General features: G+C 36.5%; 1 protein-coding gene across 1 annotated transcript; it reads left to right on the top strand.

Moving 5' to 3' along the window:
- Nucleotides 1-5,221: 5,221 nt before the first annotated feature.
- Nucleotides 5,222-13,600, top strand: LOC149015416 (DNA-directed RNA polymerases II, IV and V subunit 8B-like). The gene is made up of 5 exons (XM_089155818.1): nucleotides 5,222-5,309; nucleotides 7,635-7,736; nucleotides 9,390-9,547; nucleotides 12,765-12,889; nucleotides 13,033-13,600. Exons 2-5 carry the CDS (start codon nucleotides 7,664-7,666, stop codon nucleotides 13,142-13,144), a joined length of 468 nt encoding a protein of 155 aa, XP_089011944.1. The 5' UTR covers nucleotides 5,222-5,309; nucleotides 7,635-7,663; the 3' UTR covers nucleotides 13,145-13,600.
- The last annotated feature ends 136 nt before the right edge of the window (nucleotides 13,601-13,736 follow it).

Raw genomic sequence — 13,736 nt, 5'->3', positions numbered from 1 at the left:
TTTATCTATGTTAATTTCAAATTAAATTGATTGGTTGATCACAATTTCATTAGGATCTTAATGAACTAATAACAAAAGTGGCATAAGTTCATTCGTACCAAAATTGTACCGCACTAGATAGATACCGTGTTTAAACCGTTTTTCCTTACCGATTTAATACCGAAACCGTACCGAACCGTTTTTGTAAATACCAAAACTGTACCGTACCGTTTAAATTTGGTACGGTACGATTCTGATTTTCGGTATTCAAAGTTAGTACCATACCGAATTACCAAAACCGTACCGATTGACACCCTTAACAGTTACTATTTGACCTTGTGTCAGTTTAATAAAATAGAATTATTATATATATTTGAGTTTGTATAATTATTTAATTAAGAGATCAAGAGTTTAAATATGGAAAAATTACATGATTAGCTACTTTTAGATTTTCTTTTATAAAAGTCGTCACTTAATGTTTTATTTAACAAAATTAGTTAAAATTGAGTTTGCATTTACAAAACTAGTCAAAATAGTGATTTTTCACTTATTTGGACATTTTTACTCCTAAAACTTATTGCATGGAACGAGAAAATCATTATTTTGTCCAATAGAGAAAAGTAATTATTTTTCATGCCCTTTGAACATTTTCACCCCTATGCCAGCATGGTCAATTTTAGGTGTAAAAATGTCAAAGAGGTGAAAAATCACTATTTTGGCTAAATGCAAACTCAATTTTAATTAGTTTTATTAAGTGAGATATTGAGTAGTTACTTTTGTAAAGGAAAACCTAAAAGCAGCTAATCACGTAATTTTCTCTTCAAATATCACTGGGGCTGTAGATAGGGTGAGCTAGGCTAATAACAACCTAGGGTAGGATTTAGGTTTGGGGGTTTACGTCCCTATGGTAGGATTGGTTTAAGTTTAACCTTAAGCTAACTCAATCTATTAACACCTCTATTTTGAGAGAAATTAATTATGTATATAAAATAATAGGTTAAAACACTACTTAAAAAAACCTAGAATTCCATAATGCCCAAAACAGCAAAACGTGACAAACAATTTGAAAATTCACAACCAATCATTTTGAAGAATTTGAAATATTGAACAAGACATTGTAATGTTTTTCATAACTCTAGCGGTGGTTTCGAAAAGGTGAAGAAAGAAGATTTTGGGTTCTCTCCATTGTAATGTTTTCCAACTAATATTAGTAACATAGAATTATATATACTTGGGTTTGAATAATTATTTAACCAAGTATTTAACAAAGGATCTCAATGGATTAGGGTAAATAGTAACACATCATAACTAAGAGTTGAAGAGTTTTAATATATATATCATTGGTGCTATTAAACCATACATTTTATTTTGTTAAACAAGGTTAAAATCAGGTGGATTGGGCTAGGAACAAGCCTAACAGGGTAGGATTTGGGTTTTGGGCTGCTGAAAAATATAGCTCCTAAGCTCTCAATTCTGTTGGGTGGGTCTCAGAGAAGATGAAGGGATAGAAAGAAAGATTTGTAGGTCTCACCTCAGCTTGGTGACAATTCACTTGACGCCAGTATTCTTGGAAGCTCCTCAAACTAAAAGATCACCCGATCCCCAGTACATTTGCAGTTTCATGACTATAATGTTGGGTTTAGTGATAAAAATCACTTTATCTTTTGTTTGAATTTAAAATTGAGTTTCTAGAGGAGTTCTAAAATGGGTTTTGTGCAAAAACGGAATTGAACTTCTAGCTTCTTCTTTTTCTTGTGGTTTTACAAGAAAATGGTTTCTTTTCTTTTGTATTTTTCTCCATTGCAACTCCATTGAAGCTTGAGCTTGGATTGAAAGGTTTTCTTCAAAAGCTTGAGGTGAAAGTGTATTTTCAAGGAGGTTTGAATGATGGTGTGACCGGTTGAGGTAACATTATATTATTCTTAAATCTTGTACTATTTTGAAGATTAAAATAGTGAAATCCTTCCCCGTGGATGTAGGTAATCTCGATTATTCCGGGTTAGTGAACCACATAAAATTCTTGTGTGTTGTTTGCATTTGTTTTTCATTCTTGTGGTATTTGCATAAGATCCTTGGTTTATTTTGTTCATTTGGGTGATTTGTTTAATCATCCGGTTCCTTGGATTGGGTCTTGTCTTCTACATATAAAATCCTGAAACTGTCTGGTTTGAACAAGAACAGCCTCTGCACCCACAGTTTTAGGTTTTGACTATGACCTTAATCTGCATTTCCTGAACTGATGAGCCAACTCCTGGCTTGAACTTGGTGCAGACTTCTCCGGTCATCAGTTACTTCTGGAGGCCACAAAACTACCATGATGTAACCTAGTTATGAGTACCCACTGCTGCTGTTAATAACCAGTACGAGGTGGGAAATTTCATCTCCAACGGTAGCTGTGTGAATTTCACTCAATCTGCCTGAAACATCAAACTATCAAGTCATCATCCATTTCACAAAACCTGAACCCACTGTCCAACTTAACAAAACTATCAGGTCATCGTTTTAATTTCTTTTGTAAAACTGCAATGGGCATCATAAATATAAGAGGCCGAGCTGCCGAGCTGAACGTGCTAAGCCCAATAATTAGAATCCAACCGTTTCTACGAGGCTTCAAACCAATTTCTTTTGGTATACAACTTCATGATCTTCTTTTAAATGTATCTTTTAAGGCTTTGTTTTGCTTTGTGTGTTCTGAAATGGATTCCAACGCATTCAAAATGCTCTCAAATCTGAAGAACGAAGTATGAACAGAGAACAAAACCTCCAAATTGATTACGATTACAGAGAAAGGAATCGTCAAGAGTTAAAAGTTGAGCTTCATTAAATCTCACTAAGATCAAAAGGGTATTCCACTCTATGGCTTCAAAATCTCTGTGATGAGGATGTTATTGCTAGTAATGCCTTTGTTAGACAATAAATTTTTTTTTTCCTACCCAAAAAAAGAAAAGTCGTGTTAGCTTCACATTTCTTTGTTTGAGAAATGCTGATGGTATGAAGGAGGAGGCATCCACCATTAAGAATTTGAACTTTTTCCGGGGAAGGAGATTGGCCACCATACTATCCTTTGAAAGGGGTGACAAGAACACCTGTCTTGCCATTAGAAAGGCTTCCTCTTTGCAAGCTAGTTCTCTGAGTTGGGTTTGACATGAAGCAAGTGCAGGACTGAAATTGTCCAGACCGACCCCAAATGTTTCAGAAGATCCTGCAGTTCTGGAATTTACCCTGTTGGATTAAGGGTTCAATCGAAAATGATGGAAATTACTGATAATTTAATGTCTGCTGTCTGAAACTTTGTTTTTTGTATATTTTTCTTGTTGGATGAATTACCTTTTTTTTTTTTTGGAGGGGGGGGGGGGTAGAAATTTAGATGATTAGAATGAACATATTCTTTGATTATGTAGAACATCCTAATGATTATGAATCTGGTTACCAAATTTAGATTCAGTTTAGCAAGTTTAAGAAAGTAGTCCTATTTGTTGTGGAAAATTGTAAATTTTTAATCGGTTGTGTTTGACTACTCTTCTTGGAGGGAATATCCCAGTGAGTACTGAGAGAGTTATATGATTTAGTTACATGTAATATTCTAATCGAATAGTATTCAATGGATTTATTCTAGTTTGTGGATTTAAATTTAACTAAGCGTGGATCTCCCAGCAACTGAAAAGAGTTAAGAACCTGTTGGTGGAATTGGACTGCCGAGAGTTGATCAATCAAATTGTTCTTATGATTTTGAGGTTCAGCCTGTTGTCTCGGATATTTGTAGGCTTAGAGCCTCTTTCTAATGTTCTGAGTTTTCTTTATCCTAAGGTCTGCAAATTCAGTAGTGAAGCTGCTCTCGGTGTAATCAAGCAGTCACATACATGTTTGAGCCCTAGAAACAACTTTTCTAAAGTTAGGTTTGTCAATATAGATAAAATATGTCAATATGATCTTCCTTCAACACGAGTTGGATCATCTACATTGATGGGCAGAGGTTTGTACTCCTTTCACAGTCTACCTCTGAATTGTGATAAGAATAATCACAGGTGGGCCCCTCAGTGAATTCTATTTCTAATGTATGATAGAAAAGTATGAGAGGAACATAAATCTCTACCCATTACGGTGGAGGATCCGAACCCTTAAATACATGCAACAATGTGGAAAAACTAATCAAAAGTGAGTCCCTTAGTGGGTATTGTTTCTAATGTATTGTAAAGAAGTGTAAGAGGAGTATACACCTATATTGGTACAGGATATAGACTTCGTTAACTATTTGCAATGTGGAAAAGCCTCGTACAATAAAAAAAAAATCCTATTGAAATTGCTAGCTTTTTATATAAAGGACGGAGGACTACTACATTATTTTCACAAGGGAAGTTTGTATAGTAATTTTTTTTTATTTGGGAAAGGTAGCTTGTTAATATGAAGTGGGAATTAAATTACTAATATAGCTGTGCCGAGTGGGTGCGACTCAGGACCTCCCCGTGGGAGAGCGGGTCTTTTAACCGCTTGACTAACCCATCATTAGGGCAATTTTGAGATTTAACAATTGTAATATCTCCCATTCTTTACTCAGTCCGTCAGTCGTGATCATAGTTCATTGTGTCGGCGACATATCGCCGCACGGCGAATGTCGCCAGCGGGGGCACGACATAACCAAATGCGGCGCTCGTCGGCGAAGTCGATAATCGCCGAAAATCGGCGTATTCGCCATTATAACGCCCGTTTGTTTTCGCCGATTTTCGTTCGCTTTTGCCAAAGTGTGTAGGGCCTCTAAAGCACCCCGTATCCGTCGGCACAATTGGGCTGGCCTACTCCTGTTGTTATGTTGTACTTTGTCTCTCTTTCTCTTGTGTTTTGTGTTCTCTTTGCTTTTACTTGTTTTATGATTTTCCAAACTTCCGCTTTTGCCCGCTATAGTTGGCTGTGCCTTATAACTTTGGTTGGTGGTGTTTGGTCAAAATAATCCCCCTGTGTTTTTGGCCTCTTGGTTCCGTCTTTCTGTCTGCCACATACCCTTCGGGGGTTCGTTTCGCCCTTGCCGTCGCGCTTTTGGCGCTGTCGCCCGTGTCGCCGTGTCGCCGTGTCGCCGGTCCGCCGGCGCCGGCGCTGTCGCCTGGTCGGATACGAAAAATTCGAGAGCTATGCCGGAGATATCTGCAGCGCAGTCATTGGCTACCGGATTTGTTTTCTGATTTATTAATTCTTAAATATAAAATATTTTTAATCAAAGAAATCTTATATAAATAGAGACGTAGCAATAATCCTCTCTCGGCTGGTTTAACCTTCTACGTAGCAGAGATCGAGGGTACTCTGATTGGCAGAGTTGGAATACCCAAAAACCTGCCCTGGTTTGTACTCTCTTCGCTCTCCTTTTCTTTCAAACACTTTATTTTGATATCTCTGTATCTATACTTCAAATTCTGTTATTCTTTAAGTAAATGCTTCGTGTATCACCAATGATGTTAAGATGGGAATCCTTAGATATAGTTTTGGAACCGAAGTTTTCTGAAATTCTTGTTTAAAATCCATTCGTCAACCATCGTCTTCGGTGAATAGCTCATCCAGTAGCAACAATACTACGGAAATTTAAGATACAATTTTCCACTCAGAACTTCCTGCAAGTTTTCAATTCAGTCTTGCTGCACAGATTGTAGAGTGGACCTCACTGAATTGTTCTTTCCATATAATAGCACTGAGCTTTCTCTTGTGGCACTTGTCAACTTGAATTACTTCTATTTTCAATCCGTGAGAGAGAATTTTGGGATCCCATACAGAGCCACATATTTTGTTGATTTCGTCAGGAATTTATTGACGTGGAGGAATGCAGAGATCGGAATTGGAGGCTTCTATGGCTTTCGGATATTTTGCAAACGATGTTCAGACGAGGACTCATCTTGACAAACAGAAACTCTTTCAAGGGTTTTGAATTCTTTCTGCGGAGTGGGGGTGGAATCTTTACAGTAGTTGGATTTTTTAATTACTTTGATATATTTGTTTATGTGATTGCTTGGATTACATTAATCAATGGACTCTGCAGGCTGGTAGCCTTGATAGAATAGGTCATTTATTACAGAAAATTATTGCGATTGGGTTTGCTCTCCTGTTATGGCCTACACTTCTTTGTTTAAATTTATACATTTCGAATTTTGGTGGGATTTCAATTCCTGAATTTAAAATGTTCTGCAACATGGTTAAAAGTCACTTCAGTGTCCAAATCCTTGAATTTCCCCCTGAAACTTAATGAGAGTGAATATTTAGTGTTTACACATCTTTGATTCATAGAGCCATTGGGTTGTCCAGTAAAGAAATTGCCTGAGAAGTGCCCTTTTGACACTGTATTGTGCATGGATTCTGTTTGTGGACTTCTCCAGGGTGATAGAAGTGGGCACCAACATTGTATAGACAAGTGAAGGAAATTGTTGCATTTCTTAATAGATATACATGTGCTCTGTGGCTTTTGTAAGATTAAAGGATATGAAATCAACTGAGTGGCTCTAAGAGACATATGGCTGATCCTGGGATTGATAATTATTGCATTGTCCTCGTATGATCATCTTTCCTGTTCAAGTCCAAGTGTCCAACCATTTTGAGCCAACTCTTTACCTGTTAGTCAAAGGTAATCTAGAACTTATTATCATTTTGAAAAAGTGATCGATTGAAATGAACGTGGAATAATTGTTGTTAGAACTGAAGTTGCTACATTCAGTCCTTCTGTTCTTGCTGGATTGTGGAACCATTAGTTCCAGAGGCACATACAAGTACTATATTTAAGTTCCAGTTGCTAATTTGACAACCCAAAGCTCTTGAGCTACATAGACTAACACATTTACATTGGATATGTGATATATTATGTGATTGATTAATATTTAATGTCTTTTATGTTAATAAGTTATTACTTACCTGTCCTGTATACTAGTTATTGTTAGTTGAGTTTTCTCTGGACTGTCTGCATTCTCTTAATTCCAAATTTTAAGTATAAAGTTCAGCACCTTATTTCATATAAAATGGGATATTTTCCCTCTAGGTTTCAGTCAGGCCAAAGTTCTTTTTGTTGTGAGGGACCATCATCAATACCTTCACTACAATTTGTTTCTATGACTCCAATCTTGTGTTTCTTTACATTCTGTTTAGGTTCATATCTCCTGGGTAGAAAACAAAAGAGTTCATAATCATATAACTTCACTGGACAAAATCAACCTTAATTTTTGACTTGTACCATTGGTGTGGAGCATATCTGCTTGTATTAGAGCACAAACTGATGTCAGGCTGTTGTTGGAAAGAGATGATGATGGATGAGCATAAGCTGTATTCTGTTCATGATTTCCACAAGAGAATATGCATAGCTTTTTCTTCACTCTTTTTATTTATTTATCCTTTTTCCTTTTTTTTATTAATTTTTTTTTTGTGGGGTTGGGGGGTGGGGTGGGGGGAAGGGGTGGATTTGCAGTGTTGTTAGCAGTCAGAAGTTTTTGTTATATTTACCTACATGTCTTTGCTATGTATGATATTTCAAACAGATAGTAAAAATGATTGTCATGATAATATCATGATCCCTTGTGCTACAACATTTATTTTTATTTTTAATTTGTAACTTTTTTTCTAATGCTGCTAGGATTAAGGCCTCTGTTATATGCTGCACTTGGCTTATTATTCTTTGCATTGACTTTTTGTAGGTGATTATTGTTTTTAACTTCCCAGAGACATGGTTGAGCTTCTTTTCGAGGATGTTTTTACTGTGACTCGGTTGAATCCGGAGGGTAAAAAGTTTGATAAAGGTATTGCTACCTTCTAGAAACATCTATTGTTTTTTTGTTATTGGTTTACAGTTTTTTTTTTATATATTTATTATTATTATTATCTTTTATTTCTTAAATACAACCCATCCTGGTGGGTTATGGGTCCTAATAAAATCTATAAACCATTAGAGTATCTATCAAGGATTCATTAATACTCTTAGATATCATTAGGGCACAATATAGTTTGTAGGGTTAGGGAAAGAGAGACCTGAAAGAGAAAATTTGAAAATAGAAGTCCAAGGGAGAAAGTTAAGGAATTGAGATTAATGATAACTTAGAAATAAGTTTTTCAATCAAATGTATCTGAATTTTAATTGATAGAAGGATGAATGAAGTTGGGAGGAGGCCAATGTGTTTGAATACGGCAAGGGAGATTGAGATGGTACATTTTACTGTGGAAGAAACTAAAATATTTGTATTACATTGTGTTTGTTTGCTTTGAAAGCATAAGGCCTCTATTGATGGGACTTGATAGAGATTGATAAGTTTGGTTAATCGAGAGCCAGGAAAGATTGTATAAATAATTAAAGAATTAAATGGAAGTGTGAAAATTTACGACTAGGAACGAAGGGATCTAGTGTAGTAAATGGTTAAATGTAATTAGTTGCAGCTTAGAAGAACAGGCATGCCACAGAATTCAAATCTGAAACCTTATCTAACCAAAATCTCTCTTTACAAATCCCTTTGTATACCTTAATTCATAGTCCTACTGCTACATTAATGCATGAGATTAACCTCTAAGCAAAGATTACTAAGTATTTTGGAAATTCTCAACTGTAGTATTGAAACAAAGTGTATGCAACTCTTTGATAAGCCTAATTTTAAACTTACAAAATGTGGCATCCATTCCCCATTCCTAGAACCACTAGTGCTTGATCCAAGTGACCTTTGTTTTTTCAAAATAAACTACTTCTGACCAAACATGATCATGCAATTAGTTGAAGTGAGGAAATTGTCTGACCCTAATTAACTCAGTAATTCATAATAATGATTTTGGACAACAGAATTTGCAAAGCAGTAATCTCATGAAGCCATGAACTTAACAGCATTTCTGGAAGTCTTGTTTCCTATCTGCAGTTTGAAATTGAATCCAGTGAATACTTTTGAATTAGCAGATGTAGCTTTGAATGGATTATAATAATGCAGAGTTATCATGGTGGTTAGGCAACCCAAGGCATTGGAAGGGGTGTGGGTGAAGGAGACACCAACAAAGTGACCAAGGATCCAAGCCAACCAAGGGTCTAGATGTCTAGGTGATCTTAACAACTATATTCCATGTTTCCTCAACCCAAATAAATGGGACAAAATTTGAAGATTAGGTTGGGTTGTGGGCTCCTATGGTGAATATGAGCTTCTAACTCCCTTTTTAAAGGGACTTCTAAGTCTTCAAGCAGGCTATCTAATTCACTTTTACTCATTTTGGAGGTGCTAGGAGATTCTTCATTGTTGTTCTTTACTTCTTTATGGGGTCCATGGGTGCTGCCTTGCATGCTAGGATATTTGAATACAAATTCCCACTCAGTTTTATGCACTGAAGTGCTCCATCCATTATGGGCCTAATTTTTATGTTTCAAGACTGCACTGGTTTATTATACTTCTTAATGCTGAACCTTTGGAATATATTTTTTGTAGTTTCTCGCGTTGAAGCTCGGAGTGAGCAGTTCGATATGTACATGGAGTTAGATGTGAACACAGAAATATATCCTCTTAACGTTGGGGAAAATTTTATAATGGTATTAGCTGAAACTTTAAGCTTGGATGGAACTCCTAACACTGGCTCTTCTGCTCAGGTAATGTATCACCTATACTGTTTGAGATATTCATGTTGAAGAAATATTTTGCTAATGCTTTCATCCTTAAAGAATTAGTTTAGTGTGGTGATGTAGTCTTCCCAGACCACCGAGATTGATCAGTCTGGATTCTTAAAAGCTAAATGATAATTTGAGTGTTGAGCAGCTCTTTTCTATTCTTCCAACTGAAACAGTTGAAGCTCTAGTGGTAGTCTGTGCCTAGTCATTTAGTTCATGCTGAAAGACTGCAAAAGTTTGTTCAGGCTTGAGTTTTCTGGGCCTTGAATTCATTTTGTGTTTGGGAATTCTATAATCTGTGGGTTCAGGTCATAAATGGATTCAATCAAGCAGAGCCTGTAAAGAATCTCCAGGCTTTGCTTGATTAAATCCATTTATGACCTGAACTTCACATTACCTAGCTAAATAGCACTAGATAATAAAATGATATCATCCTTAAGTGTGTGATTATAATGAGTTCTTGAACCCAACATGACTGCTCTGTTTGGTTGGAAAATTAACTTCTTACAGGGTTTCCTACAATAGTTCTCTGAGCAAGACTTTGGTTCTGTGCAAATATTTCATTACTATATGTTTCAATGCAACGTATATGGATCTGCTGGTCTCAGGGTACAAGTGCCCCTCCCCCTCCACCAAAGCAATAAGATAAAATAAAAATGATGGTGAGTATTTTTCATTGACGCTTCAAAATGTGACACATTCTAACGGGATGGTGGCAAACAGTTACCTATGTCGATTGCCTTCACAGGAGTGAGGGTTTAGGAAGATGGTGGATTAAAATACTGGCAATCAAGGTTCAAGTCTTTTTGTTTCAAGCAAACTTTAAAATGAAGACTTTTGGGTTTTAATTGAAATTCAACCAAAACTATGTATGTTTTGGTTGGCCATTTCGAGTGTCCATTTCAGTGGTCAAAACATATTTTGGCCCAATGGACCATGCCTGGTGTACTTGGTTTGTATCAGAACACATAAAATTCGATGAGAACAACTAAAATATGCATCAGAAATGGAAAAGAAAAAAGAATCATATTTTGCATGTTGTCAAATAATCACAAGTAGCCTAGTACATGGCACAATTAAGGCTATAACACCACTACAAAACTGTTCCTTGCAGATGTATTGCAGTGGTCTCAAATGCTTTCTTCCCCTAAGAAATATAGGTGATTTACTAAAAGATACAAAGTATGGGTTTCTGGTTATGTAGTTTTTCCCTTTCAAAGATGAAACCACTAGAAACTGATTGAAATAGTGTTTGGGCTGTTATTTGCACCAAGATGAAAACCTTACATTCCTTCTGAATCATACCCAATTTCATTTTGGTCTTCACAAAATCAAAATATTTCAAGAAATTTTGATAGTTTCAACTGAGATCTTGAACTATGCTGATAGTGTCATGGATCTGTATTCTGATTATAGGGTGAGCCTAACCTTGGGCTATAACATATGGCAACATTTCAACTTCAAATTAGTATTTCTGAGGCTGGGGAACTTTTTGTGTTTCTGTTAATTTGAAATACTCATGAGCATGGGGGAGCAAAGAGCTAGAAACCAAGAGATCAAACAATGGAGGAAGAACAAGTCTGAAATAAGTTAGAGAGGATGAAGAAAGATGGAAGAAGAAGAAGAGGAGATGACAAGAGATGGGTTAGGAGGAAAAAGAATCGTCGGCAAGAGTGTATTATTACCTGTAACATTACATAAATTACTTCTATCTCCAGAGGGGGTTCAAGCCTTCAAGGTAAAGTAATCAAAATAAACATATGACTAAGCCACCCCTATTCTTTGACTTGAGTTTTATTGAATAAAAGATGGATTTTTCTTATGTTGACAGAAATATACTAGGAAGTCAACAAATATACTAGGAATCTCCTCGTGAAGTAGATGAGTGATGCCAGCTGGTCAATATACCATTAGAGGTCGTTATTAAACTAAGTGCTGATGACAGAGATGATTTGGAAGACTAAGTCATGTACAGGCAACTCATAGGTAGCCGAATTTTTCCGAGTATGACTCAGCCTAACATTGTGTATGTGTAGTGAATAAATTAGTAGAGTAGCAAAAGAAGCCTCATTTAGAATCAATGGTTTATAGTTTATGCTATGTGATGTGAAAGGAATTCCTGATACTTGTATCCTATACAGTAAAGGAGAAATAAGCAAGCTATTTGGCTATTGTCATGCTAGTGCCTGCTAATGCGGATGACTCAAGCACAAGAGGATGCAAATCAATAGCTATGGTGGAACAGGAAAAGACATGGTTAATGCAGTTGATGAAACATCTATACCAGCTAGTGAACTATTCAGTATTACCATAGTTTATCAATCCTTCTTCCGTACAATTGTTAGAAGATCCTAGAAACAAACATGTGGAAGTACACCACCATTTTCATTTGAGAAAAGGTCTTGAATGTTAAAGTACCTTGTAGCCAGTGAAAAAGGAAAGCAACTCAACAACTTATGTACCGAAGCATTTTTCTTTACGAGCTTTTCAAATACATAGACGAACTAGGTATTACAAGCAGGCCTGGAAGGAGTTGATATTGATGGTAGAAGGTCACCAATGGTGGTCATGTAGTTCGGCCACCATTGAAGATTTCCAACCATGAGTACCAACTGCCTACAAGGTGGGCACTGTTATTGAAAATGCTCATTGAGAATATCATGTTGAAAAACCCTATAGAAGGGGATCCTCTTTAGTGTAAATCCTATTTCCCATGCATGTCATTCTGTTTTTCATCAGTTTGAGATTCATTACAATGTTTAGAGATTTTACACCCATTCTTTTGTAGGACATGCAAAAAATGGTAAAATTTCACCTGAACTTTGTGTTGAATCATAATGTTTGGTACCTCAACCCTAAGACCGCAGTGGAGCCAACCTCTTTCTTCTTCTTCTTCTTCTTCTTTTTTCTATTAACTGAGAAAACAGGGGCAAGGCAGGGGGTGGGTTGTTGGGCTGGGGGCATGTTTTGGTGAACTCATCATTTTACCCACCCCAATTTGTGGTAAATTTTCCTAGCTGAGATGTGTATAATCAAAATTTTATTGATTGGATCCAGAGATGGGATTGTTCCAGCTGACCCTGATCTGTTTGGTGTGAGGTAGCCAATTCTGTCTGATGATTTGATGTGTATTCCTTCAGGATTGGTTTTTCCTTGAAACCAGAAGCACTCACTGTGTTCTGAACCATGGTTTGTGCAGGGAAATAGAAAGTCGCTGGCAGACAAATTTGAATATGTCATGCATGGGAGGTTGTACAACATCTCAGAGAATGGCCCTAAGCCTGGCAATAAGGAATGCTCTCGAGATTTTGCTAATATTAAAGTGTATGTAGCATATTTCCTCATGCATTTATTTGTTTTTGTTTTTTTTTTTTTTTTCATATTCTCTTAGACCTATCTATGGTTATTGATTCTTTGTCAAGTAAATCTTAAAGATTTGTCTTCTCACCGACTTATTTTGGTTTCAGTGAGATTTATGTTTCATATGGTGGCCTTCAGATGATGCTAAAGGGCGATGCTTCCAACTTTGCTAAATTTAAGATGGACCAAAGGGTGTTTCTCCTTATTAGAAAAGTTTGAAATTCTCAATGTATTTGCTGCTTTGAATCTATAACATAGCCACAGACACATTTGCTTATCATATATGACACTAGAAACTTAATACATGCCATTTCTGTTATTTAGGAGAGCTAGCTGTCACGGCCTTAGTTATTGACTAAGCCAACCGTGCCGGCACTTAGCACTTTCTTGCACTAAGTCAGCCTAAAACCCAGCTAGAGAGAGTAGAAGAAAGCTTAGAGCTCAAAGAGAACCTTGAGAGAACTTGTATTGCTCACTTGTTTGATGCTTTGTACAAATGAGTCCCTCCCCTATTTATAGGTGAGGTAGGATGCAATGAATGGTTGTGATTTGTACAAGTGTCTAGAATCTAATGGTTAGGAATATTCTAGTGGGTCTAGATATTTCTAGGGATATTTCTAGAGACAAGATACTTTATGGATGTAGATTCCTCTAGAATCTCCCTCCCTTCTAGAATGTGGGCTAGTGTGCCCATTAGTGTTATTTCTAAGTTGGGCTGCCCATGTGTGGCTCATGAATATTATACCATTGGGCCTATGATAAATTGGATCTTGTCATTCTAATTGGGCCGTGTCATTCTCCCCCACCTATT

The sequence above is a fragment of the Hakea prostrata genome, chromosome 5 (assembly GCF_041222555.1).
Source record: "Hakea prostrata isolate BN-2017 chromosome 5, UWA_Hpros_2, whole genome shotgun sequence".
Taxonomy (NCBI): Eukaryota; Viridiplantae; Streptophyta; class Magnoliopsida; order Proteales; family Proteaceae; genus Hakea; species Hakea prostrata.
This window is presented reverse-complemented; position numbering and strand designations above follow the sequence as displayed.

Coding starts and splice junctions, on each gene's coding strand:
- LOC149015416 (XM_089155818.1), top strand. CDS start 7,664: ATGGTTGAGCTTCTTTTCGAGGATGTTTTTACTGTGACTCGGTTGAAT. Junction 7,737..9,389: donor GGGTAAAAAGTTTGATAAAG/GTATTGCTACCT, acceptor TATTTTTTGTAG/TTTCTCGCGTTGAAGCTCGG. Junction 12,890..13,032: donor GATTTTGCTAATATTAAAGT/GTATGTAGCATA, acceptor TTTTGGTTTCAG/TGAGATTTATGTTTCATATG.